This window comes from Crocodylus porosus, unplaced genomic scaffold (genome assembly GCF_001723895.1).
Source record: "Crocodylus porosus isolate Cpor-Errol unplaced genomic scaffold, CroPor_comp1, whole genome shotgun sequence".
NCBI classification, from domain to species: domain Eukaryota; kingdom Metazoa; phylum Chordata; order Crocodylia; family Crocodylidae; genus Crocodylus; species Crocodylus porosus.
In genome coordinates, this window is record NW_017728931.1 from 79,035,493 (window position 1) to 79,063,377 (window position 27,885).

General features: G+C 41.5%; 2 protein-coding genes across 5 annotated transcripts in view; both read left to right on the forward strand.

Moving 5' to 3' along the window:
• Positions 1 to 2,222, forward strand: part of PTPRR (protein tyrosine phosphatase, receptor type R) — a 211,627-nt gene extending 209,405 nt beyond the window's left edge. For both annotated transcript variants that reach the window (XM_019543212.1, XM_019543213.1), the window contains one exon: positions 1,009 to 2,222. In XM_019543212.1, the coding sequence (XP_019398757.1) occupies positions 1,009 to 1,102 (94 nt within the window). In that variant the 3' untranslated portion in view covers positions 1,103 to 2,222. The remainder of the gene's footprint in view (positions 1 to 1,008) is intronic.
• A 537-nt stretch (positions 2,223 to 2,759) lies between these two features.
• PTPRB (protein tyrosine phosphatase, receptor type B) overlaps positions 2,760 to 27,885 on the forward strand; it is an 81,915-nt gene continuing 56,789 nt past the window's right edge. The window contains exons 1-4 of one of the 3 annotated variants that reach the window (XM_019543215.1): positions 2,760 to 3,066; positions 4,318 to 4,710; positions 12,642 to 12,880; positions 19,314 to 19,581. In XM_019543215.1, the coding sequence (XP_019398760.1) occupies positions 3,012 to 3,066; positions 4,318 to 4,710; positions 12,642 to 12,880; positions 19,314 to 19,581 (955 nt within the window). In that variant the 5' untranslated portion in view covers positions 2,760 to 3,011. Of the gene's footprint in view, positions 3,067 to 4,317; positions 4,711 to 12,641; positions 12,881 to 18,879; positions 19,231 to 19,313; positions 19,582 to 27,885 lie in introns of those variants that run through there. The other 2 variants (XM_019543214.1, XM_019543216.1) reach the window with 2 other exon arrangements.

Consider the following 27,885-nt stretch of genomic DNA (forward strand, 5'->3'; position numbering starts at 1 on the left):
GTGGTCCTCGACAGTTTGCCAAAACTTGGTAAGTGGCCCTCCATCCAAAATAATTGCCTGCCCTAATCTAGAAAGAAAGAATTCTCTGCTGACCCACACAGTGGCAACAGAGTCATTCTTCAATTGCTTTCAACACCATAACGTCGCAGCAGCTTCTGGGTCCCAGCTGTGCAATGAGCATTGGCTAGTGGATCCAAGTGATGACAACAAAAGAAGCTCAGTTCAATTTTCAGTCTGAAAGATCACCACTGGTGAGGCACTGTAGCCTCCACTAGACCTCCTATACTGGTCACTTCTTTTCTACCACCCTATCACTTTGGTTTTAGTATGGGACTTCATCACAGACGTTGACCTGAAAGCAAGCATGCTGCCAGCTGAACTATTCAAACTAACTTCACCAAATACTTTTTATGGTCAAATTAAACTAAGTTGTATTCTTGGCACAGACATGAGTCACTGCTTTTACAATTGCTTCTGGATCTGCTGTTCAGACAGGATGCTTTGTAGGCGTGAGAGACGACAGGAAGAGTTGTTCTCTGTACATGTGATCTAAGGGCCATAAAGGTTACATTTTAGTACATGAAGAAGAATGAAATCTGCTGAAATGAAGGGCCAGATTTTGACACCTTTTAATCCCCCTGAATAACTCCTTACTCTATGAATACTCCCACTGATTTCATGAGCCTTACCCTACCTGCCCACCTGACCAAGGGAAATTTCCTGTGAATGTTAGATGTTTACAGCATTTGTGCAGCTATACTTTTAGGGTTAGGGTTAGGGTTAGGGTTAGGGTTAGGGTAGTGTCAGGAGTGAGCATGCATGTTATACACGATTGACAAAAACTGAAGGTAGTTTGAGCACTCTGGCAAACCTCCCATTTATTCAGACTAATTCCCATTTGAGTCAACACTCAAGAAAGGGTTCAATATCAGTTTTCTGGTTCTGAGAAGTGGTAGAGGCTGCTGGATTTTTAAGCAGTGGGTTACACTCTGTTATATCTTTTTTCAGGGGTGGAATGGTTCAGACCAGTGAACAATATGAATTTGTGCACCATGCACTGAGTCTGTATGAAAGCAGACTTTCTGCAGAAGCTGTCGAGTGAAGCCAAGAAGGGTGACCAAAATGTCGAATCTCTTGAGGTAATCTGTTTCATTACCTACCAGCAGCTTCTTCAAGAAGTTTACTGCAGTGGAAAGAGAGGCTTTGAAGCCACTTGTGAAAGGATTGTGTGTGGTTTGGCAAAAGTATAAAGATTGCTGGACCCTTACTGTATATGAATGTATGTAAGCTTTCCAAAAATGATTTTTCAAGAAGGTATTGTACTGATGCGACACATGGATTTCACACATATCTAAAAGGTGGATTTATTTCTGTAATAACAGTATCTGCCATGTGGACTGTATGTATGTGCTACTGCTGCAGTCAGCTGGACACCGGGACTTCTACAGAAGAAATGTTTATCAAGTGTATAAATGCTTTAACGTTTGCAAACTCTGTCTTGTGAATGGACTGTCAGCTATTAAATTGTACCTGTTAAGTGCTATTACCTATTATGTGGTGAGCTTATTTCTTAACCACATAATGTTCTTGCTGCTAAAGTTGCAAGTGATCAGTTATGGTTTAAAAAAAGATTAAAAAGTCTTGTTTTTGAAACTATTCAAAAGCAGTTAATATTTTATATGGACATATCTGTTCTTCATACTATTAGCTATTAAATATGTACTTACAGTAGGTCCACTAAAGCTGTAACAGAGCACAATGTCTGTTATTAAATGTATATGTATTTACTCTATAATGTTGATTGTCTTAGAAACTGCTTCTGCTACAGACCTAATTCCAGTGTATTTGTAATCAGTGTGAGACATTTTACTTTTAAAAGAAACTTTGTAGCATATATTAAATGGTGGGAATTTTAAATATTTGTCTGTCTTTTACTAAGAGGGGATTTTTTGAATATGTTATTTACCTGTTGTATCTCTTCCCGTAAAGAGACCATTATCTTTGGAGATATGAACTGTTCCATAAAAGAAAGTTATACAAAAATGATGTTATGAATGTTTCCTTACATTTCTTCAAGGGTGTGTTCTTAAAGTGAAACAGAAAACTGACATTATTACTCATAGGGATCACCGGGAGGTATTCACACAGGTATAATGAGTTTTTAATTGCAGTGATGTTGACTTTGCTTCATACTGCCAATAAACTATACTTGATATAAAATACTTAGTGAAGTCTGTATTTTTACCTACAGTAGTTCACTATCACTATTATTGTATGCTGATACGTAAATGTAGCCCAGTATGGTTTGTTTCATTTCATGCTGGCTTTTGACAACTGGAGGACCAAATCCTTGAGGTTTTCACCCAGTTTTTACGTAAGGAAACCCCCATTAATAGAGCAAAGTGGGTCACGTGATGGCGAAGCCAAGTCAGCATCACTTGATCCCATAATGGGAGTTTACCTGAGTAAGGACTCAGTTAAGGACCTTGTAGATTTGAATTACTTCCATGGATACTTTAAACAGTAAGGAAGAGGAGAAAGTGATATCATGTAAGGGGATTTAGCTTTGATGGACATACAACATATCATTACAAAAATTGTGTATGTGTTTTCTGGGTAATACAGTATGTGTTTATTTCGCACAGTCCAAATCACCTGCAGACATGTAATGTTTCACGGACAGTCAATTATATAAAATTACAATCCCTCTTCTTTATATTTTTAGTCCAGTAACATATTCAGATGCTGAATCATCTATTTTTTGCAGCTTAGAAGTCTGAAAAATCTATCCTTCTTCTGTTTCAATGTTTCCAAAGCAAGAGTCAGTAAACTGTGAAGAATTATATGAAAGGACAAACTAGTGTAAAACTCCCCAAAACAATTGAATAGAAGGAAGTGCTCGTCACTAACTTTTTTCCCCTGTGAAGGCACATTTCCTTCCTAGCCTTCGCTTCACTTATCTGAGGTGGGTTTTTTTTTAAAGAGAAGCATGGGGAGTTGTTAGATGGAAAATGGATCCTTTATTTCATGTCCTGATTTTTACCTGCCTCGCCTTCACAATCTCAGGTAAGTGTATCCTCTGCTTCCCATTTCGTTCCAGGTCCCTTTCAAACTCTGACAAGAACACTTCAGGACTCCCGGAAATGTATCCAAAGCCATGAATATAGAGTTAGTTCTCAGCTTGAGTTTATATAAGAGGGATTGGGGGCAGGGCCAACAAAGCCAGTACTGTTTAGATTTCTTTCCAAAGGAAAATAAACTTACTCCTTGAATGCTGTATATACCTTATTTTTTTAGAAGATCTCCTCCTAGACAATTCAGTGGCTGAGCCCTAAACAAACCTCCTTTGAGGAGACTGTCCTACTATCATTAATGTTTTGTGAAACTTACAAAACTAGAAGCTTTATGGGGTACTTAGTTCAATCGTGATTTTGTGTTTTGTACCATAAAAAGGCAGAATGAAAAGTTCAACCAAGGAAAATGTAGATATTGTTTTGAAATGTTTTTTTAATCCACTAGAACTGGAAATTTTGACTGAGTAACTTAAATTTTTTAAAAAAGGTTAAAGAAAATAGGGGTGGTGGTTGCATTTTGTGCTTTGTAGCAAGTGTGTATTTGAAGCTAGTGACATTTTTTTCAGGAAATGATTTCAGTTCTGTTAATTTCTGTGCTATATATATTTAAGCAGGGATCTGTCTATAGTAAGATGGCCCAAAAACATCTATGATTAAAAAATGTCTAGAGAAATGCCAGTGTATTTAGGACAATAAGATATGCAGAGTTGTATCATTAATATTCCTCTGAAGATAAATGGAACACACTCATATAGAGGCAGAAAGCTATCCGAGAGTCCCCTATCATGTATTTTCACAAATAAAACAGCTTATAGTAAAATAGTTTCTAGCCAGGAATCATAAACTTGACTTACCAGAGGTCTGTCTTTATATTGAAATTATCAAAGACTAAAGTCTCCTGTAAGGTCTCTGTATTCTTTGAAAAGAGGAAAAAGACATCTTCAAAAGTAGGTTGAAAGTCATTATCAATTATGGATTTCATTTTAATGCAGGTCCAATTTCTTTTTTAATGTGAATGGGCAAGGTAAACTTTACTAAAAATAGTTTGTTTGTTGCATTCTTGTGTTTGTTGCATTCTGTAGGTTTTTTTAATTTTTATGCTGGCTCATGTCATAGATACTGAGATAATAGAAAGAGGGGGAGAAAAAAAGATGTGTTTGCTGATGTGCTTTTAAGTCATTGAGAATTATTTTTAAATACCATGTATTATTTGCTGTATTTTATGGGTTTTTTCATTTTCCAGAAGGGTTTCTGATTATCCATGTTCCAAGAAATCAGTGTCTTTATGGAACCAAAACAGTAACTGTGGGTTACTGCAATCTGACCAATCCCAACCAGCAGTGGAAATGGACAGAGGATGAGAAACTGCTCCACCTTAAATCTGGCCAATGTCTAGGCATCTCCAGGATCACTGCTCCATCTTCTCGCAGCACCATGATTGACTGCCCTCAGGCACCTAGATGGACCTGCCATGAAAAGGAAAATGCCCTTCAGGTGGCAAATAGCTCTCTTTTTCTTACAAAACAAGGCCAGAAGGTAATGGTCAAGCTGGGCAAAAAATACCTCCACAGCTGGATGCAATTAGATGTCAACAAGGAGGGAAGACCTGTCTATAGAAATGTGTGCCTAGAGAAAGGTGAGCTTCTCCTTTCAGGAAGAATCCTGGAAATTGTCAAAACAATACCTTGTCTTGTGAAACTGCTACACTTTTAATAATAATGTTGTTTTGTAGCAATAGAAGCAATCATGTTTACTCAAAGAAGGTTAATTTAGAGGACTTTTCAGAATCAAAATCACTCAGAGAAAGCTAAAAAACAGTTTTCAAATACTCCTGATAGCTGACTTTTGTACATATGATACTTTTGTTAGTCCACATAATATTTTAAGTATGTTTATTCCCTTTTCTCATCCTATATTTGAACCCAAGTCATTGTGTATGAGCATTAGCAGATTCTTGTGTCATTTGTTTTAGGTTCATAGTTTCATAGTAGCTAGGGTCAGGAGGGACCTGAACAGATCATCTAGTCTGACCCCCTGCCACAGGCAGAAATGAATGCTGGGTTCACAAGACCCCAGATAGGTGATCATCTAACCTCTTTTTGAATTTACCCAAGATAGGGGTGAGGACCACTTCGCTAGGAAGTTGGTTCCAGATTCTGGCCACCCTAACTGTAAAATATTGCCTTCTGATCTCTAACCTAAACCTATTCTCCATCAGCTTATTACCATTGTTCCTTGTCACCGCAGGTGGTGCTGGGGAGAATAGGGCTCTTCCCATTTGCTGATGATCTCCCCAAATGAGTTTGTAGGCAGCCATCGGGTTCCATCTCAACCTCCTCTTTTATATCCATACATATACATATCAAATGTAGTGCTGCTTTCATACAGTTTATACTGATAAGAAAATATCCAGCCCCTCCCATTTGTTCTCTCTGTTGCATCATTTCAAAAATTTAAAAATGCATTGTTTTCACTACTCCCACACTTATAATCTGAGTGTTTTCTCAGAATGAACGCATAGCTTTTGCGTTATACTGCTTTTTAGGGCTGTGCAAAGCTTCGGTCCCTGATTCAATTTGACAGAGATTCGGCCCGATTTGGTGGCCAAATCCTGAAATCTGAATCAAATTAGGAGACCCTTTAATCTCTCCAAATCAATTGGAATCGATTCAGAGAGATTTGGAAAGACTCAGCAATTCAGACATAGACATAGCTTTAAATGTTTTTTCTACATACCTCAAGGTACCAGGTGGCTTGTTAACGCTGAGATGGTGGGGCAGATGCAGCATCCCACAGGAGCATGGAGGGCTCCCCAGCACACTCATCAGCAGACCCAGAATTGGACCAGAAGCACTTCCAGTCCACTTCCAGGTCCACTGGGAAGCACACAGAGGGGCTCCCCTGTGCTTCCCCAGCTCAGCAACTGGTGCCTCCTAGGACTGGGGGGGCACCCAGGGTCCCCCCATGGCCAATCGCTGAGCCTGGCAGGAGAGGTGTGGGAGGCCTCCTGGCATGTTCCCTGGCAGACCCAGAAGTGGACCGGAAGTACATCTGGTCTACTTCTGGGTTCACCACTGAGCATGTAGGGGGGGCCCCCTGCACTCCTGTGGGACACTCCATCTGCCCTAGCATCACAGTGTTCACAAGTCACACCTGGTACCTTGAGGTATGTAGTAAAAACATTTAAAGCAATGTCTATGGCTGAATCACTGGTTCTCTGAATCAGCATCGAATCTTCAGATTCAGATTCGACCAAATTGAATTGGGGACAGTAATCTGAATCAACAAATTGAACCACTGTCCCTGATTCAGGCTGACTCCAAATTGAATACGGTCCATTTCACGCACATCTACTACTTATGAAACTTTGCTGTACCAATATCCTAAAGATTCCTGGTAACAAATGTACAAATTTGGCATATAATAAGATTAACCCAAATTTGTAGTAAAGTTGTAATGTAGTTCCAAAGTATATATGTCTCTGTGTATAGATCTGTGTGTGTTTGAATGCCTTTACATATAGCTAGAGCAGGAGATTGGTTTGGATGACCTCTTGAAGTCCTTTCGAGCCCTATTGTTATGACTATAACAAAAATGTACTTAGAAAAGGGATGAACAGTGTTTAATAATCTAAACTAACCACTCTTTAATGTACAGATTTGGACATCTCAGTACTGTACAGTAACACCTTTTTAGCAGTGGATTAAAGTAAATCGTAATGGCCTATCTAGCTAGCATTTTATTATGAAGTTAAAAAGTTTCATCTTATATAATTCAAGCATTCTTTTAATAGAAAAAATAGCCTTAAAATGAATGCACATACTATGTTTAAAAGAAAATTAGTGTTGATTATAAAGCATTATCTTTATTGCTAGTTTCAATCTGTTTTACATTAAATGTTTGGGCCTAGTTCATAGCTCACTATCTGTTTTTAAAAATTTTACAAACACATAGTTTATTTTCATCAGGGAAACTACTCACTTGAGCATGAAGAATCAGGGATCTAATATTGAATGGAAAATAGATCAGGAGGACACCTGTTATCTATTTGTGAGTATGTATGATGTGCATGTTAGAAGGAAGAGAAGATCATGAAGAGAAAAGGGGCTGGATACTGACTAATTTAATATTTTTATTTGTGTTCATGTACCAGCTCTAAAACAGTGTTATTTCATGAGCCGCACATTTTTTAAAAACCCAATCATTTGAAATGCATTATGTAGACACTTAAGGCTTGTCTGCATAGGAGCATTGTGAAAAGTTAAGGCGAATCAACTGACAGTGTGAATGTGCTTAAGTAAATGCTTTTGTTCAAGTGTTAGCACCTGAGAAGAGGAACAAAGTCCACTTCAGAACTGGAAGCTACTGCATTTTACAAGCATCAAGGTCACATCTTAAATTGATGCACCTCCATTTTCCCTTCTGTAAACAAATGGTTGGGTTCATTGAGATATATGCTTTGAGTCTCTATTATGTCAATCCCTTCTAGGCAGGACTTGTCATTGACTTCTGTGGAAACCTCTGCTGATATTAACATGGGTAACTAAAATGTCCAAGACAGAACACACACTAAAACAGGTTTATGACATCATTACAAGGATTGTAAAAGAGTAGATTCTAGCATAGCGGTTTTGTGTTTGAAGTGTTTGGATAGAAGATATTGATTTTACCCATTTACAGACTAAATGTGACTCTGTGGGAAGGTGAGTTGCAGTTTGGATATGTATCTCATGCCTATTCAATTAGAGGTCACTTCTGAAACCAGCATAGGCACTTCTTCCAACAAAGTCCATGACTGAATCTCAGTGATTATGGCAGTTGGTTGGACCATCATCAAGGGCTGAGTCTTGAAGCACCAAGTGACCCCTCTGACATGTCGAGTGTCTTCAACTCCCATTGAAGCACACAGGAGTTGAGGGTCAAGAGAGCCTTACAGGATTGAACCTTTATCTCTTCTTAAGATCAAGAACATGCAATAAATTCTGGGGCTCATTTACATAAGGAACCCTCAAAGAATAGTGAAATTTCAAGACAGTCTCCAACACTTTATTGAGAAAAGGGAATGGAGAGTTCCTAACCAACAGTTGCATTCTGAACAGACCTAGGTCTAGGAACCAGGAGAACTGGGGGAATGTAAAAGGGATAACACAGAGGGGGAAAAAAGATAACATGTTAGGACTTGAAAGAATAGGAGCTATTGGTTCAAGGACACAGAGAATGATCAGGAAATGCATTGCACTCAAAGGATGGAGAACAGGAAGCGTGAGCAGGGAGTAAGTTGGGTGATTTGGGAGGAAAGAAAAGTTGGGTGATTTGGGAGGAAAATGATCTGGTTGGATCAGGAGGAGAAGTAAATATAGTATGTGCAGAAGTGGGAAAAGGAGGAAATCAAAAGTTTATGTATTTTAGAGGAATTAAACTGAATCCTGGGGCATTTTGGAATTTGCTCATCACCATTACTAATCCAGTAGGAACCAGAAAAAGGTGTAGCTTATCTCACTAGTCTTGTGTGACTTACAAACAGAAAGAAGAGAAACTTCAGTGACACCCAGTAGATCACACTGACTTAACACCAGTCATGCACATACTTTTCATTTGGTAGTTTTATAAAGCTGCATGGGAATTTGGGTATGTCTCCATGGTATAATACAGAGATATCCAAACCATCTTGAGTACCAAGATGATTACAGGCACATTAATGCTGCAGTCTACCTGTGCTAAAACTTCTTAAATGCTCTAAGTAGCCTGGGAGGAACACAACACTAAAGAACCTATACTCTTACCTATACCAAAGCTAATTCATGAAAAGCTAGTTCAGGGATCTCTGCAGGGCACAGAAGTGTGCCCTTATGTCCTTTGGATTATTTGGAAGGGTGTGGAAGCTACTAGTTTAAGAAGATAGAAGGTCATTACTGTCAACAAATAATGTGCCAATAGTCTTTACTAGATAAGAATTGATTCTTACTATGTGTATGGAAAGCACCTAGTGTATCACTGATGCTAACACAAAACTTGATTTTGGACTCTAAAATCAATTACAAAATTTATTTGTGCTAAATTGGTTAGCTTCAATAAGTCATGCAATTAAAGAGCAGAGGTAGACCCATATAACATATTAAATCTAAGTAAGAAAATACAAATTATCAGTGCTCACATACTTCACAAACTCTCTGCTAGCCATGAATTATTTGCAAAATTAATTTGTGAATCATCTCAAATAATATATGCATCCAAATACAGCTTGCATAATTAAAAAGCAAAACAATTATTTGCTGAGATTATTATCTGTTCTAGTAATTAGTATGTAATCTTTATTGTGATTTAGAGGACAAATATTCTGTAATTATTTTAACATATGATAGTTTTTATTCATTACCCTCCTATTATATTGCATTTAATATGGAGTTATCCTGAATTTCTTACCACAGAAAAACTGAAATGTTTTGCTAGAATTAAATACTTCAAGATGGAGCTTCAGCCAATAGAAAGGCTAGCCGTTACTCTCTAAAAGTAAATAAATTATTATTATTTATTATTAGCAAATACCAAGTACCTAAAAGGATGCCAGACTTTCCTCAAAGACATGAAACAAAATGGGGGGAAAAAGGCACACCAAATATAGCAATATCCTCTTTGCTGTTTTGTCTCCAATCTAAAATAGACAAAACAGAGGATATAACTGTATCAGCAAGCAACTGATGTGCAGTCTTACGTGCAACTTCACTTCCATAACTTCATTCTTCCTTTTTTAACTTGCTCCTTTTCCCTTTATCTATTTCATCACCTGGGTCTTAATCAGGCTTCCCCTCCAAAACAATATCCTTTTGCCTTATTTTATGTCCCATTGACTTTCCTGGGGCAGCATCATGCATCTAGGAGAAACATTCTCTAAGTAGCTAATGTGCAAGATTCATCTTGGACCCGCTTTCACCTTTTTCCTGGAGTCTCTTTGGATTTCCATTAATTTCCTTTAAAATGGATATGTAATACCAATATCTCACCCATTTTTTAAACATAGGTCAGACTGAAAGTAGAAATGATTTTAAACATTTTACCCTATTCCAGCCCTTTTCTATCTCGGTTGTTGGCAGAATCGTTGTCAAGTATTTTTGTCAGAATTTCAAAAAGTTAAAGAATTTCAACCAGCTCCATTACGGAACTTGAACAAAGTAATATGATGGAGCATGATCTGGAGAAGAAACCAATGGTGTCTAAGAATTCATTTTAGTTAGAAAAGTATTGTCATCTTATTGAGGCTGCCTCAATAGCTCCTGTGGGATTTGTGACAGCCGGAGAATAGTGGTGGAAAACCCTGGTCACATCAGATAAAAGACTGTGGAGATAAACATATCCAAACCCCATAACCAGGGAGGAGCCCAGTGAGGCCTCTGGGGACCTTTATGGTATGAAGAACATCTTAGCAGGATAAAAATAAAGATTTAGAGAGATATTTTAAGTAGTCTAGCAGCAGCTGAGATTATGACTTGAGCCTGTCTCCTGCTGTGTGAAAATTACTATAAAAAATCATCAGTAATGTGCAAACCTAAATGTTTCATTCAGAGCAGCTTTCAGAAGCGTGAATACTTATCTAACATAGAGCTTGGCTGGAAATGAGTGTTACATTAGAATACCTATTTTCACCGAACTGGGAACATCATAGAAGTTTTTTCATGACAACTTCAGTATTTTCAAGTCTAGTAAATGTAAAGGAAAAGTTGTGTTTTAGAACCATTCTTATTTTATCTGAACCAATTAATTGCCCATGGATATACTCTGTAATGAAAGGTTTCAGATGAACATTACTCCTTATTTATAATAAAATCTGATTTGCAACTTTTAAGCAATTGCATGTGGAAGCCTTTAGAAAGGTAGCAAGTTTCTGTTGCTCTTTCACATGTAACAAAGAAAATGTTACATTTTCCCTCAAAATAGGGAAAATGTTGGGCTTGTACCTTTAAAACTTTGGGCTTGTACCTTAAAATGTTGCAGTCGATTGGTGGTAATACTGTTTCAGACCAATTTCTGTTACACATTTCCTTGAACTGTATAGCAGATGGCTGATTCACATATGTTTCATTAGCTATTCAGCATCAGTTATTTGAAACAGTTTATGCTTACTTGGTTGACAATGTTACAGAAACCAAGCAGATAATATCTACTGCAGATAATATATTCATATGAAAAATGTCTTGTAAAAGGTTCAAAGGGTCCATGCTGGTCATGCTAGTTAATACTTTGTGCTGTTTAGGACAGGAAACACCTTCATTAAAATGCAGCTTGCACGAGCATATGTTTTGGATATTTTTATTTTATTTTTGAATGTAAATAAAAGCAGCAAATGTTTCAGTTAAGTAACATTAAGCAAGATATATTCATTTCAGGGATGAAAGTTCACCAACTGATCTTTTGGTAATCATAGGTTGGCCTGCTAAGACATCATAATTACATGCTAAGTAATTATATTTTAAAGCTTCTGCTATATCTAACCCAATCATTAAACCTTTTTTGAGAGGGGCTGAAAACTAAAATTGTCACAAGTGGCAGCCAGCCCAGTGGTGCAGCAGCAAAACAAGGTTCTGTCATGCTGGAGAACATAGTTCAAGGACAGACCCAGTGTCTTAGGCTTTGGGCCAATAAGAGATGGACTAGCCATAGCAGTAGGAATACAGTTTTCTGCAAAAAGATCATGTTGAGCACCTCCAAATGCACTGCCTAAATTGGATGTTTCCAGATGTAGAGACCACCACAGATTGAACCCTGCCCTCCCAGTCACAAAGAAAGGATATTAAATGCATATCAGTGGGGAGGAAGAGCTATGGAAATGTGGAGGAAAAATGTGCAGTAAAATCTTTCCTGAACTCTAATTTCAAGTTTGGCATTCTCTGAAGGATACGTGACTAAAAAAGCAAATCTGTAATGTAATTTGAAAATGATTCAGCTAACTCATATAATCATTATCAGAACCTTGAAATGACAGAAACAAGAAGTAAAATATTTTCTCAACAGAACTGTGCATACAAATTCTAAAATGATCTATTTTCAAGTATTCAAAGAATTTAGTCATTGGCATCAAAATATTCACAATACTTAGGCAGTTTCAGAGCTTCTTTACACCAAACTGATGCCATTAATTTGAATGAAGCCATTTTGCATTTATACCAATTGCAATAAGATCTGAGTTTGGCCAAAAATGTTTGGTGAATCATTATTTTCCCCACACAAATCTAAAACTTCATGGCTTTCAATAAGCTGAAAATATTGTAAACTATATTATGTCATCTATATTAAAGCACAGCTCTCCTCCCTCACCCTAACTTTGAAATCAGTGAGTGTTTTTTTCTTGAGAACTGATGGTATAAATTGTCCCAAAAATTATTTTGCTATGCTTTTTAGGAAATTCTTTGATCATGTAAGTCAAATACTGTTTCCACTCAACCTAGAAGACTAGAGAATTGACAGGTACATTTAAATTGCTTACATCATGACAGTTTCCATATTAGGTCTGAAAGAACTGATAATAAGCAAATATGAAGCTAATTTTAGTCATTTTTCTTTGATTTATCTTAGATCTCCAAGATACAGAAACTCCAGGACAAAACCACAAAAGTACCTCTTCCCCCTTTACTGTTCTTACATCTAGCCCTGAGATCTTCATGAGGGGCAGCTCACAAATCTTCATAAAAAATGTTACAGAAAACGACAATAAAAGTGTTATTGAAAGAGTCCGTCTGAACCCAAAGTTGGCAGTGACAGAGAAACCCTGGATTCCAACAAGTACCCATCATTACTCTAGTACTACAGAGGAGGTAAGACAGATAAAACAATTAATTGGAACATATCAGGCCTGCAATTCCTCCATGGGTGAAACTCCCAAAAACATTATCAAAGGGCTATATGAACTGAAAAACTGGTGAAATGGGTTCTGCCCAACACAGTTCACAGGTTAAGGGAGTTGGCCAGCCATGCAAGATGTACTATGTCATACCCAGTAAAGCAATGGCTATGCAACCTCAACAGAATTCCCCCTTCCCCTCTGTACCCAATGCTCCCTCTGAATATAGCTCTATAAGGCACAGTGAGGCTATCTAGAAGCAAACTACACCCTGAGTTATTTGCATCTCAAAAACAATGTTAGTACATGTGACTTTTTTCATTTAAAGATCATGGTATGTAATTTGTTATATCATTGCTATCACAACACACTGGGTGCATCTACACATGAAATTAATGCATCTGAATAAACTCCGGTGTAGTTTGTGCTAGAGTTTATTGCTCCCAGGTGCCACATTTACACATGCTTTCAGGACTACAGTACATTATGTGCATTGACATGTGCACAGTAAGCCTTCCCTGGGAGCACATCTACACATGCTCCTGTTGGGAGCAAATCTGCTCCCAATGGGAGCAAGCCAGTACAGGGCTGCTTCTACCCTGCTCTGGCCCTCTGCAGCAGTGAGGGGAGCTTCAGGCTCCCCTGGCGTGTTAGCCTGGGGCTGGCAGGGAGTACAGGGCTGATCCCCATGTGCACAGAGTCAGGAGAATTCTGCTGGCTGCAGCAGCAGCTGTCTCCTTGTCCCGTACACATTGGGAGAGGTCCTGATACGCATCAGGCTAGGAGACAGCTGCCGCTGTAGAGCTCTCCAGGCTTTCCTGAACAGCCGGAGACAGCTCCCAGCCAGCCCCTTGTTGGGAAGGGATTTTCCCCAGCAGCCCAGAGCTGGCCCAGAGCTGTCCTGCTCCTAGGACAGCTTGAAGACAGCCCCCAGCTAGGCGGGGATTGCCCCAAATGGGCAGTTCCTGGCCAACCTTCAGCTGCTCTGGGAAGTGAAGAGCTCTCCAGTTCTGGCACTGCTTGGCTCCTGGCTTCTATTGGGAGCCAGAAGCTGAGTAGTACCAGAACAGGGGGCACAGAACGACACTGTCCTGGTGCTACTTGGCTCCTGGGGGAAGCCAGGAGCTGAGCAGTGCCAGGACTGGAGGAGTTCCCCATCTCCTGTGGCCCCCTGGTGTTGGGGCTGACCAGGAGCAAATTTTCTCCTGGTCAGCATCTACACATGTGCATCAAATTTGCTCCTGGTCAGCTTCTACTCATAATGTATTTATACAGGTGGTAAGTAGCTAACTGCACGGTAGACTAATTTACTGGGCAATAAATGGTGCACACCTGTAGATAGTAACACTTTACTCTGCAGTAGAGTAATCTACCGCACAGTGTTGTGTCTCATGTAGACATACCCACTGAGCTGGGGCAGCACAGCTCCAACTAGTTGGGGGGCCCAGGGCTCATCCTGCCAGCCCAGGACAGCTTCTGCCTGGCTCAACATGCTGCAGAGGGGCTGGCTGGGGCATGAGGGTGTTTCAGTGTGGGGCTAGCCATCAGGCAGCCCCCTTACTGAAGCACCCTCTTGCCCCAGCTAGCTCCAGCAGTGTCTACACATGCGCTGCAGTGGAGTAAATAACTCTACCATAGGTTAGTACCATCAGTCCTAACTTATGGTAGCATTTATTAGTTTACTCCATCCTAGTAGGGCCGCAAGTGTAGACACTAACGTTTTACTCCAGATTTAATTAGGTGACTTGGCAGTAATTGTCTTGTGTAGATGTGCCCACTGAAGTGAAGAGTTCCTTTCAGTTCTGCAATGTTTCTACAGGATGTGTCAGGGAGTTTTCACTGTGCTAAAAAACCGCAATAGATGAGCATAAATTTTATTCATCGCTCCAGGTGTCAATGTCACTTCAGGTAAATCTAAGAAATATTCTTTGTATCTTCCCAGTTTTGTGTCTATCCTATTTTAACTAAATAGTGTAGAGCCATGAGGCTACTCTAGAAATGAGAACATTGTTTTTAAATTACACAATGGTCTTTCCTTTAAAGGTGAAATCCGTACCGATTAAATGAGCCTGTCCAAGCATTTCACCACCAACTTATCTCTATTGTTAAATTGTTCTGGGATCCTGAGAACAAAGAAGTGTCAAAGCAGTACCTGCATGTCCCTGGTTTGTCACAAGAGAGTCTCTGCACCCATCTTTTATTAGGTGGTGTGAATAATGGCACTAGAGTCAGAGAGAGTAATGTGATCCAGGACTATGCTGATACAGCTTCCACAAATCTTCTCCCCCTGCCCCCCCCCCCTGCAAAAAACCCCCCAAAAAACCAAAAAACAAGAGCTGGGATTCTGGCTGGTATGTCAGCTCACAGACTGGAGTAATGATTGTAAGGGGTGGAGTTGCTGTCCCACAACTTTGCAGTCTGGTGTTGAGCTAAGGTACTATTTTCACATTGCACCCATGTAAAGCTTGATTTCAGGCTTAATTCAAGTAAGCTAAATGTTACTCAATATGATTTTAATTGATAGTATGTTGAGCTACCTACCTCACACGTCAATAAGGTACATGTACTCCAGCTTGAATATTTCCCTGCACTGTAAGAACAGGTGCATTTAAGATTTAGAAAAATCAAGGTACATGGTCGTCTAGTGAACTGGGAGCTAAAAATTCCAAAATTTGAGTCTTGTTTCTGTCAGTGACTCACATGTGTAGATTTCAGCAAGTAACTTAGGTCAAGGTTTTCAAGCCTGGGTATCTCACTTTAAGCACCAAACCACATTGGGCATTTTAATAATAAAGACTTGTTTTTCATAATTGCTGAGCCCCTAAGGCTCCCAGCAACAACAGGTCATTGAACTGAAGTGCTGAATTTTAGACATAGAAGCGTAACATTTTTTACCTTAAACCAGTAGGCTTTCAGTTCTCCTGGCTTTAAAATGAAACAACCCTCCTCCCAAGCCCCTGCCCATCCCCACTTATTTCTACATTTGACCTAGATGATTAAAAGATTATTTTGTGTTTATACAATGCTTTGATATAACGTACTATGTTGTACTGACTATTGTTGCTTGGAATACAATGTCTTCAATGAACTGCACCAGCACAGGCCAATCCCTGTGGTTTACATGATAAAAGCCTTGACGTTGTTTGGCTGCAAACATTCTCATTTGGGGGGGACAATGGTGGCACTTGAATCAAACAAAATGTTTAGCTTAGAGTAGCCTTGGGTCACCCAAGCCTTGGGTCGCAAGTAAATCTGCAGCTTGCACTTTCAAAGCTATGACAAAAGCTATGCAAAGCCTATTTCCTTTTGATTAAAAGAGAGAGAGAGAGGTTGGTGTTTTAAAAAAAATGCCAGGAAACCTTGGGAAAGTGTCTGAAAGAGACTCTGGAGCCTGCTATTAGAGACACATCCGGGCACTCCCAAAACTGACTTCCAGCTCTTTTTTTCTTTTTCAATTCTTGGCTGAACAGACAGTTTCAGTAACTCCTCACAGCTATGACTGCCGATTTGCTAAGGGTATGTCTGCTCAGGACCAGTGTGGAAGAACTTTTTTGGCATTATATTAGTTATTCAGTTAAAATATACTACCATCAGTGATCTTTAGTAGTTAATGCACTGAGGTAGTTGTACCCTTTGAGTTTCATTGCATTCTGTAACACATAGCAGATCTGGAAACCCACAAACCCATTTAACTTCCAGTGAAACTATAGCAAGGGTTTCTAAAGATAGTTTTAAAGACATTTCAATTGCAAGAGTGACAAACTAGAGTATTCCTCAAATAGCTATTTTAAAGTAATAAACGGTTGATAGACAACACAAGGCATGTGTCTTAAAGTTATAAATATAGAAAGATTCAGGTGCATCACTGAAATTGATGCAGTATGTGTTTATGCTTGGGTGGCAGCTCCATTTATTACGTCCCTCATCCTGCCACCCTTCACAGTGGGACTCCAGGCAGAGTTAGTCTGTTTGCTAAGCTTCATGTCACCAGACCTTTACAGGCTCCCGAGGACTCCACACATCCCTAATCTCAGTGTGGGATTGGGACCAAGGTAGCTCCCCTGATGAGTAAGGGTGTGAGACTTTAGTGTCCTCTCCAAAGTTATTCCTCCCTTCACTTCCAGTTACCAGAAATTCTGGTGGCAGCAGCAGTAATGGAGCATGGAAGTAATGGAGCAGGCAAGAGGGACAGTGGCAGCCAGCAAAAGACATGGAATTACATGCCTTCTGCCAACTGCCAGGCAAAAGTAGAAGCCTTCCTTTTCCCACTAGGGCTGAACTCTGCTGGAAGAAAGGTGGCTTCAGCAACCACAGGATGTAAAGGGTTAGCAGAAGAACTGGAATTCTGCCAATGCATCTGTGCTATATAGGCAACTTCTAGACTTTCTCAGACATCTAGATAGAAACATCCCAAAGCAGCCACTCTGCCAGAGGTTGAAGATTTGTCACCCAGGTTTTCATATTAATACACATAGAGAAAAATGAAACTCTGGTGCCGTTGACCTTCCTTAATGGTGGATTTTACCGTAATGGTAAAATCTTAATACATTATACAGTGCATCAAGATGCAGAAATATGTCCCTGTGCATGGAAAAAAAAATATCTCTACCCAGCTACATATCTGCTTCTGGCTTGTTGTCTGTCCTGATGCAAAATAGTTTCAGCTATGTTTTCTCTGCACTGGTGGTTAAGGGCTAAGACCTAAGGATAAGGAAATGGGTGTGAGCTATAGAAGTTGTGGGTTTTGCTGCTGCTGCTTCTGAATCCTGCCTTGGGTGCAATGCCTTTTCTTTGCTCCCAGAGAATCTGGAGACTTTCTTGCTTTCGGTGGTGTGTATTTTTAGGTTCAAAGTTATTTAGGGACTGGGAAGGAGGTTATTTCAAGGACAAAGGCTGGTGAAAAAAGCAAAATCCCCCAAAACCTGAGCTAATGCAGCCTTCTCCTCCATCCACATGGAGTTGTGGAGAACTTAAATACCAGGGCAGGGCAAGAGCTGCTTTACTATGTTCTTCCAGGTAGACACTAGACCAGTTTTAATAGATGGAAAAATAATAAAAGCGTGGGTTGGCTCCTGGCTGTTTTGCCGGGGTGCTGCTGAAATGATGAGGTTTTGGGCAGGGTAAGCAACAATGTAAACCTCCCGCTAGATGAACTCTGAAGATTTTTAGCTAGAAAATGGTACTTTCCAGCTGGTGTAGCTTTGCAGAGACACTTGGTGGGGCTGGAAAGGGCATCGGAGGCAGGTTTGCTTGTTTGGTTGGGAAAGGGAGCAAGCTGGGAAACCTGCCTGCACAGGGCCAGGGGTGAGGCAAGTGTGACCTGAAGAGGGTTTACATAAGACAGGAGGTCATGCAGTATGGCCCCTGCTCCAGGCAGGATCATCCCTCACCAAACCATTCCCACCTGGACTCTGTCTAAACTGCCCTTGAGTATTTGCAGGGACAGAGATTCCCTCCCCCCACTCCTCGGGGCAGCCTGCTCCAGTGCTTGGCTGCCCTCAGTCAGAAAGTGCTGCCACAAATCTCCATCCTGAGGTTCCTCTGCTGCCCTCTGAGACCCTGGGCCATAGCCCGACCCCTGCAGCCACAGATTCAAGGCTTGTTTCCATCCTCTCAGGGGCGAGGGTTGGTCTAAGGACATAGGCAGACACGGGTCTTTGGGTAAATCCGCTATCTTTGATTAGAGCGACTCAAATAGTCGGCAAAATGCTTCTTTACAAGCTGATCTCCATCCTCTACACAGGAGCCCTTCGGCTATCTGGATACTGTTAGCAACCCCCCCGCCCCCGTCCTGTCTTCTCCAGCTCCTTCGGGCAGCGCGGCCCGGGGTGGGTGTGGGGGGCCCCGGCCCGGTGACAGCCAAGCCCGGGAGAAAGCCGCTGAGGGAGGAAGCGGGCAGGAAGGAAGAGGGCCGGGGGGGGGTCGAGAGGAAAGTGAAGGCACCCGGCGCAGCAGGAAGGAGCGGGGGAAAGTGAAAGCCCTGGGAGGAGGCAGGGCGCGGGGGGCGCCCCCAGCTCCCGCCTCGTTGCTGCGCGGAGCGAGCCGCGAGGAAATTGCCTTTTGATTGCGGAAGGCGGCGGCCGGAGTCAGCCCGGGGCAGCATGGCAGCGTGGGAAGCGCTGCGGCGACCTGCCTCCTCCGCCGCCGCCTTCTCCCGCCTCTCCCGGAGTCGGCAGCCGGGCTGCGCACCCCCCGCCCGAGGGACACCCCGGGGCGGCGCGGGGGGGCCCTGAACGCGGGAACGGGACGGGGCCCCCGGGCTCCGGCACCATGCTGCGGCCCGGAGCCGGCTTGTCCCTCTGGCTGGCCCTGGCCCTGCTGGAGGTGAGCGGGCGGGCGAGCGGGCGGGGGGCGGCGCGGGGCTCCCCGCGGGGCCGGGACACTAAGCAGGTGTATGGTGCCCGCAGGACGGGGGCGCGGAGCCGGCGCGCTGCCCCATCGAGCGGCCGCAGTGGCGGGCGGCCGCGCGGGCCGTGCACGTGCGCTGGAGCAGCGCGGGGCCGCCCTGCAACTTCAGCCTGAGCGCCCAGCCCGGCCCCGCCGCCTGCCAGCCCGTGCGGCGCCACAACGCGACCTACACCGCCAGCTGCGACCCCCTGCAAGCCGGGACCCTCTACAGTTTCCGCGTCCAGGCGCTGACGGGGCCCGAGGCCGCCAACATCTCCCTGCGCACAGGTGAGGGGCGAGGGCGAGGGGGAGGGCAGGGGTCCCGCTGCCGGCCGAGCGCGCTCTCACGGGCCTGTGTGTTCAGGGCTCTTCATAACCCCTTAAAAACGAACAAACCCAAGAGGACCCACCCGGAGCCTCCTGCGCGCCCCTCAGCAGCCGGGCGATGCATCGCTGCTGCCAGGCTGGATTCAGCCCGTGTTTCAGCTCCGCCGGGAGAAATCAGACGGGGTTTCCAGTCCAAGCCCTCTCTTCTCTGGACCCCCATGAGCCATGCAGCCCCTAGAAGTTGGTGGTGAACAAGTCAAAGCCCCCTCCCCCCCCATCTGTTTTCATTTTATAGTCAAATATAAAGAACTAAAAAAATGTAAGGAGGATTAATATGCCCTGTAAGCACAAGGGGACATTAATCATGGGGATCTAGGCAGGATTCAGTAAGGAGCTTGGTGATAACACGAAGCGTGGAGCTCGGCAGCCTTGGGAATGCGCGGTAGACTTATCGTCTTAGAAATGTGACCGGTTATTACTGATTTTTTTTCTATTGTTCATACCGTCCCAGGCAGGCTTTCTATGCAGGCATATACCTTGTATGTAGCTTTACAACAAAAGGCTGCGCAGAATAATTGACTTCAGTAGGAGAAGAGCTGTGTCCATTTTGCCTATATTGGCATGTAAACTTGAGATTTTTTTTTTTTTTAAGACCAGAATACGTTCAACGTTCATCTGTTTGGTAATAAGCGATAGAGCTCGAACCAGCAGCACTCATTTCAACATGTCAAAAGTCCTGTCATACTCTTTTCCTTTTTTTCATCTTTGCCTGGCATCTTAGTTGTAGAGAGAAACTAATTTTAAAACATAGTTTTAGCCTATGTTTAAAGTTGACTGCACTCAGAAATGACCTTCTCTGACCAGTGTCTTGAATCATAAGTACTGCACAGTTTCTGAACTAGCTCTTACTACTGTTTGAAATGTCTTGGTTAATTGGCAATCTGTTAACTCAAGCTAAAAAGTCTGGTGTAGGCAAATCTACTATGATAGACATTTAAACACGTTACAGGTGTTGGTTGTTAGGACTGGGTAATAGTTTCCATAGCAACAGCTATTTAAATGTATGAGCGTGCCAACTGTTTTTAATGTTGATGACTCACTATTTTAAAATAACAAATTAACTGTTATCAGAGCTGGAGGTGTATATCACAAACTGTATTGAATGGTAAATATTTATTACGCAGAGCCTTTGAATAGAAGTGAGAAAAAAGCAGCAGTATAGACAGCAAATGATATACTTTGTCTAATAGGAATTGTTTTAAGATGGATCAGTTTAGCCAGTGTTTTGTAAATGTTATTTCTGACACATTTCCTGCTTGATAACTATCTTTTGAAAGAATATAAGGAAGATGAGAGGAATAACTGAAACAGCTGTTAACAGCCTTTTGCATTGTCCAGTGTGGATCTAATACAGATACAGAGTAACAAGACTGATAAAAGTTTACAGCTGAAATCTTCCAAGACCTTGGTCTAGGTGGTGGGGGTTTTTTCTTGGATACTGGATAGCAGAGAAATCGGAAAAAGCAGAAGGACACTGTTAGAATATAAATAGAGAATATTGCAAGAGACGCCTGTAGAAGCATCTGCTTAGATTGCTTAAGCCTTGTACTTCGTGTTATCACCAAGCACCTGAATCCACTGAATCTGTTTAGGCTATGTAGATGGTTTGCATCCTGTTTAGAAAAAAAATAATTATCTACGGAGTATAACTCCTCACAACATTTGTAATGAATGTCTTAAATTGGGAAGATGTATAACAATGTAATCATAATAAGCTGTACACTTTTGTATATGGTAAGTTACAGGTTTTTTAAAGAGGTTATTCCTTTCCTTTTTCCACTAGGGGCAGTGTTTTATTCTAATTTTCTGGAGGCCTATCCCAACTTTTTGCTCAGTAATTTTTGGTGTTGAGAATTCTGTGAAATAATTTATCAACATTAAATCCATAAAGGCATATATTACTGGAAACTAACCTATAAATGTGTATATGTGAGCAGCCCTATGGGCATATCAAAGACAAAACTGCCATTGACATCAGGAGGAAAGAATCAGGGCCACTATACATGTAGATGTTCATAAAAAGATCTGTGTTATAAAGCTATATATGCACATACATTATGTGCAATAAAAATACACAGACTAACACTTTAAATGACATGCCTGCTTCATAGACCGCATAAATAACATTTTTGCTAACATTCAGTCCTGCTAAAGCTTATATAAGCTAATTCTCTTGCTGATTTTGCATTTTACCCACAATGTTTTACTTACTGCTATACCTTCATGTCAGATGTTCACACGTATCTATTGTGGTGGAATAGTTAAATAATGTGAAGCTCTGGCTTAATCCCCTAAATCAAAAAGATTCCCTTTTATCTTCAACTCATTTTATTCTGTTTAGGGTTTTAAAGGTAAGTTTAATGCATAATGTGTACTAAACATGCTACAAGTCCTATGCCAAATTGTCTTGGATTTGTGAGGGTTAATCCAACTCTTGAATAAAACAATCTTAATGTAATGTGACTACCTTAATATATTAAATTTCTGGCGGGGGGGGGAAGGGAATTAAACAAGAAAAGCTGACCTAAATTTATACAAACACTTGGGTACAAACACTTGGGTACTATGGAGATTCTTAGGAAATAAATGCCATTTAATTTTTCAGTACATGTAACTACAGAATATTGATACAATGCTCCAGAATAATCCGTTCAAGTGTAGTCAAATACCTGATCCTCTAAAAGTGGTCTTCAGTCCCCAGATATGTGCTTATGCCAGTGATTCTCAACCAGGGTGTTGGGGCACCCCGGGGTTCTACCAGATCTGAGGCAGGAGGAGATAAGTGATGTGTGAGAAGCTAAACAGATCAGCCAGGCTCAGGCTTGTCCCTACCTGGAGATCCTCCATACCTACTGCCCAGGCCCTGTGTAAGCACTCTAAAATACAAATTAGTTTTTGAAATTGGTTGCCATTCAATTCACAAAGGTTATGAGGAGTATTTTGAATCCAGTGACAGGTTTCTCAAGTCCAAAAAAGGTTAAGAACCACTGGCTTATGTATTATAAAGTGCTAGTTCCTTTTCACGTCAGTGCTATTTTTAGAGAACAGAAAATGAGGGGGAAATGATAACAGTTTAGTATCACTGAGCTAGAGAGAAATTCGGCACACCAGACCTCACAGAGAAGATGTGATTAACCCAGGAGTAGGTAAAATACAGCCCGTGGGACAGATCTAGCCTTCCATGAGATTGCTTGGCCCATGCGGGTCGCTCAGCCCCAACTGGCCCAGGCACCGGGGACAGCCGAGGCTGTGGTGAAGGAGTCCAGTGGGGCATGGTTGGCATGGCGGCCAGATTTGGCTTCCTGGTAGCCCTCTCAGCCTGCCTCTGCCTGTGTCTCCACTGGTGCTGCAGCCTCCAGACTTGGCCCCACTGCCCGGGCACTCCAGCCTGTCTGCCCGGCACTTACTACCAGGGGCACCAGATGTAGCAAGTGGGCAGGGTCTCAATGAAGACTGGCACAGGATCCCCACTGGCAGAGTTCACTTAGCCAGGCAGATTGGATGGGGCTGTGGGCAGACGAGGAGTGGCATCTAGGATTAGGACAGGTGGCTGGGGCTGGGTTTTCATGACAGCATGGGGCTAGGGCCTGGGGAAAATCCATGATCTATTTCCTGCATGTTCCTGCCTGTGGAACTGGTGTGCATCACAGGGATGTGCAGGAGGCAGATTGTGGCTCTGCCCTGGGCCCTGGGCCCTCGCTGTCACCACCCTGTGATCCCAGCCTCAACCCTGCACTGTTACTGTCCCGTGATCTCAGCTCTGGCCCTGTGTCCCACAATCCTGGTTTCACCCACCCTTTCTACTCCCTGATGCTGCTCCCCACCTACCCATTGTCCATCCCATCCTTCCGCTGAGCCAGCCCTGTCCACAGGGGTCCCAGGCTGGTCTTCATGGAAACCCCACCTGTCCGCCCACCTGCTCTGTCCATTGCTCCCAGCGGTAAGGCAGACGAGCTGGGGGTCGGATAGGATCAATGGCCCTCTCTCACCCTCCCACCACTATGCTAGGCTGGGTCAGCACACCCATCCCTGACCCAGCATTTAAAACTCTTTAACTGGCCCTCAAGCCCAAATAATTGCCCATCCCTAGATTAGCGCCGAGTTTAAATCATATAAAATTTTATATATATACATACATATATATTCACACACAAACATGTTTGTGCACATACACACGTATGTCTGTATATATATGAGTTGGCCAATATTATCAAAATCTTTTAAATATGATACAGTATAAGCCTATAGATCATTTTTTATTGTAGTATAAGCCTCATTTTTCTATTTTTTGCAAAAAGAACTGCTACAAGAATAAGAGTGGTGGGACTGTATCTGACCCATTTTCAGACCAGCACTTAGGCCCCTGATTCTGCAAATGTCCTACTGGATGACCTCAGGCTCTTAGTCACAACTTTTTATAAAAAACACAGGAGAAGTTCCAGCCTACTATTACATTTAGAGGAAAATACACCATTTAAATTCTAGAAATACATAATTGGCCTTCAGAACCCTGAAGATATCTTAATATTACTTGGAAATTCCCATGCTTTTTGAAAAAGAAAACATTTTAAAGTTGCTGTTGATTGTTATATTTTCATCCGACAGAAAAACTAGGTTCTTCTAGAATTAGATGGGGCATAAATGGTGCAGCAGTCTATTAAAATATTACAAAATCCATATTGGTGAATTTGGCTGCTACCATTCCCCAAGCTGAGTGAGTTGGCACAGCACATCAATACCTGCTTCTGTGCCAGCAGAGCCAGAATCCTATTTGAAACTTAGTACTTAACTAGAAAGAAAAAAAGAATGCTCCCACCCATGAAGTGGACCATCAGAGTTCATAAACTCTGCTAGACTCCAGGTGATCCTGAAGGCCAGGAGGATTGACGCTCAAGAATTTCCACTCTCAGTCCTGTCCTCATCTTGCAAGATCAAATCTGCATTTTGTTTCTTTGATTCAAGCACCATTATATCTTTGAGAATCTATGTATGCAATCACAATTACCATGTTAATATAATGTGGGCAGTAGCTGTACATGCATAGTAGGTTTGTTAAAAACCTTCATGAAAAGTATAACTCATTCAGCAGAGGTAAAAAAAAAAAAAAATGGACCCTGAAGATTTGTGGATTTATTTATGTATTCTGTATTCTTGAAGGCATTCATTCATATATCATAGACTAGTATAAAAATATCTTCATGAAAATATTTTATTTCTGTGATATATCAGTGTTGGACAGTGGCCAGCAAAGAATTTTATAACAATGTAAATGGTTTTTTAAGTGTTTGTTTCCAGCAAGGGCTCTTTCAGGCCAGCACTTCCCAATCTCATTGTTCCTTTGTTCTAACGGATGTACAAAGGACTGAGTGTTTTCTTTTCTGGGCCAGATAGATTAGATAAAGTCTGAATTTCTGAACTTCACCTTTCTAGGCACGCAAGCTTTTTTTGTTCTCCTTTAAATACACCTTAGAAGATAAATGCCACATCTAATGCAGTGTATGCAGAAGATATAGTGTATAAAATAATACGCTGTTATCTTTGAATGATTTGATATGATATGTTTTGCATTACAGTGTTGGGGGTGGTTTGGAGTGCCAATGAGCAGTCAACATACTCCTAATTTTGTTGTCTCAACAAGAATGAAAGAGCCTGCCAACTATTAGGCATGGTTCTTTGCCACTCTCAGTCAGTCTGATGAATTTTCAGCTGTATAAGCATCTTACCTTATATGAGGTTGTTGGTTGTGGCCATGTTGGTCTAAGGACATAGGCATGCAAGGTTTTTTGGGTAGATGTCTAATAAAAGATATCACACCTACCTAATGAACCTTATCTTATACAGTGCTGGTATTTATTTCAGAAGCTCAAATGTTGATCTTTTCTGATTAAACCAATTGTCTTCCATGAATAATTTTGTCCTAAAGCTATTCATTTTGCCAGCGCAATAATCCTTAGTGCATTAGTATATATTAGGTGGAGCTGGTAGCAAGGCCCATTGTTAAGGCTTCCTGACATGTTTTGCTATACCCGCTCTTCCCCGCCCCTCCCCCCCCATTTTAATTGCTTTTAGTTTCTTAAGTTTTAACTGTTTGACCTTTGGGAGGGGGTCGTGCTTCTTCCTTGCTTCAATTGAAAATATTTTTTAAAAGAAAATGTTTCAGAAGAAAGACGTTATTTGTTTCCAAGAGAGGGTACAGGTGAAGTAGGTAGTTTTGTCCATTTCAGTTCTCTTACATTTTTTGAAGTACATTAGTCTTTTACAGTTTGGCAAAATAAGTTGAAGTTCAGCAAGAGTTCTGGGGTCAGAGAGATGCCTTTACTTTCCTCAGATTCTTATTAATTTTGAGTGACAGTTAACTCTTGAACATCATCATTTATTTGCTTGTGCAGAGCAGAACTTGTAAGAGACTTACAGTCTCAGTCTGTTCTGGGCACACTTCAGGCTAGGTCTCCTAGCATGCAAACGTCCCTGAGAATGCTCCCAGATACAGAGTTCCAGGTGGAAAAAGGAGCAGGCAGGCAGCAACAGCACTAGAAATTGCCCCCACTCTTTTTATCTAGGGAAAGCTCTTGTGTTGGTCACCAAGATGGAGCCCATGAATTTTAGTCTTCGAGCTTCCACTGACCTTTGTTAATCATTCTGGGGTCTTTGCACTCATTGAGCATGGCCTTGAATCCCAGTATTAGAAAGGAAGTTAATAAATACCATTCCCCATATTTTCTAGCTGGAAAAAATGAGAGCTTGCACAAGGTCCCATCAGAAAGAGTTTAGAACAGTACTTGGTGCAGATTCTGTCTGCACCTTCCAGAATAAAATGGCTGTCCTAATGGAGTAAGGGTGGAAGAGGCTTTCAGCCATCTCTGTACCTCCCAGATACTATCATGAGGAGTTGTGGGAGCCCCTGAGGCCTCACTGAAGGGAGCAACAGAGGAAACTCTAACTTATAGCAGCCTTACAAGGCATCTTTCAGGCTTCTCTACAGCCCAGAATTGTCATTATTCAGTGGCTTTTACCCAGCAAAGCCCTGTGCCAAGCTCTGACAGAGTAGCATATTGAGATCAGTCTTATGATAGTTCTGTTGTGTCCTGAAATAGTAGGGCCACTACACCCCCTTTTTAGCCATGTGTGCCAAGGTATGCCTTCCATCCATCAGGTGATCTATGCTGGAGCATTAGTCTAGTTTCACTGGACAGAACTGAATCCTACTTTCTGTTGCTTTTTTAGAGCTCACATACAAGGAAATGCATTAAAAGAACGCTCTAGAGAGTCACATACAAGAAAATGTATTCAATAAACATTAAGATTGCGAAGTCAAGCTCTTGAAAGCTAGGAAATGCCAGAATTAAGGTTGATTCAGTCTCCAATTAAATGATCACATGCTCTCTGTCCTGGCTTATTCAGAGTCCACAGGGAATGAAGCCATATGTTGAAAGGAAAAAAAAAAGTGTGTGTGTGTGTGTGTGTATATATGTGTGTGTGTGTGTATATATATATATATATATATATATGGTGCTGCACTGGTAAGTTACCTGGAGAGCTAGTAGACCCTTTCCTTTCCTTGTGATACTGTCTTCTATTATGCCCTGAAGGACTGAATTCAAATAGCATGGGCAACCCTGTTGCTGTATACTCTGAACTTATGAGTATTTGACTGTGCAATTTCTGGAGGTTTTTTTAATGCACTTTCTTTTGTGTATGATAACATAATTTCATTGCCAAATACAAAAGCCAACTAGAACTTTATTACATAAGTGTATGATAAATGCCTTTTGTGTTATATGCTATATTTTGAGTTGATGAACAACCTAACAGAAAACCACAACAACAATTGGCAGTCTCTCCTTTTCAGTCTGTTTGTTATCATTTTAAAGCAAATGCCCAGCGAGTGTGAAGCCGGACAGTATTTCTAGTACTAAAGGCCTTTCCAGGAGTGGTATATGGAAGGAAATAGCAAAGCAAAAGATTACTACTTAAAATTGTACCATAAAGAGTTTTTAATTACACAGGTTTGTGACTAACTAGAAAAAATTGAAATAGGTCGCACACTTATTTATGATCTTGGTGTAGTGAATCTGACTCAAAAGCCTCATTAATAATGTAGTCTGGCGTAAGTGTCTTAACACTAAAGCTACTAGTGCCATATTTATAGACAACATTATCCTGAGGCAGTCTTATTGCAGATCTGTTTTATGATACAGCATTGTC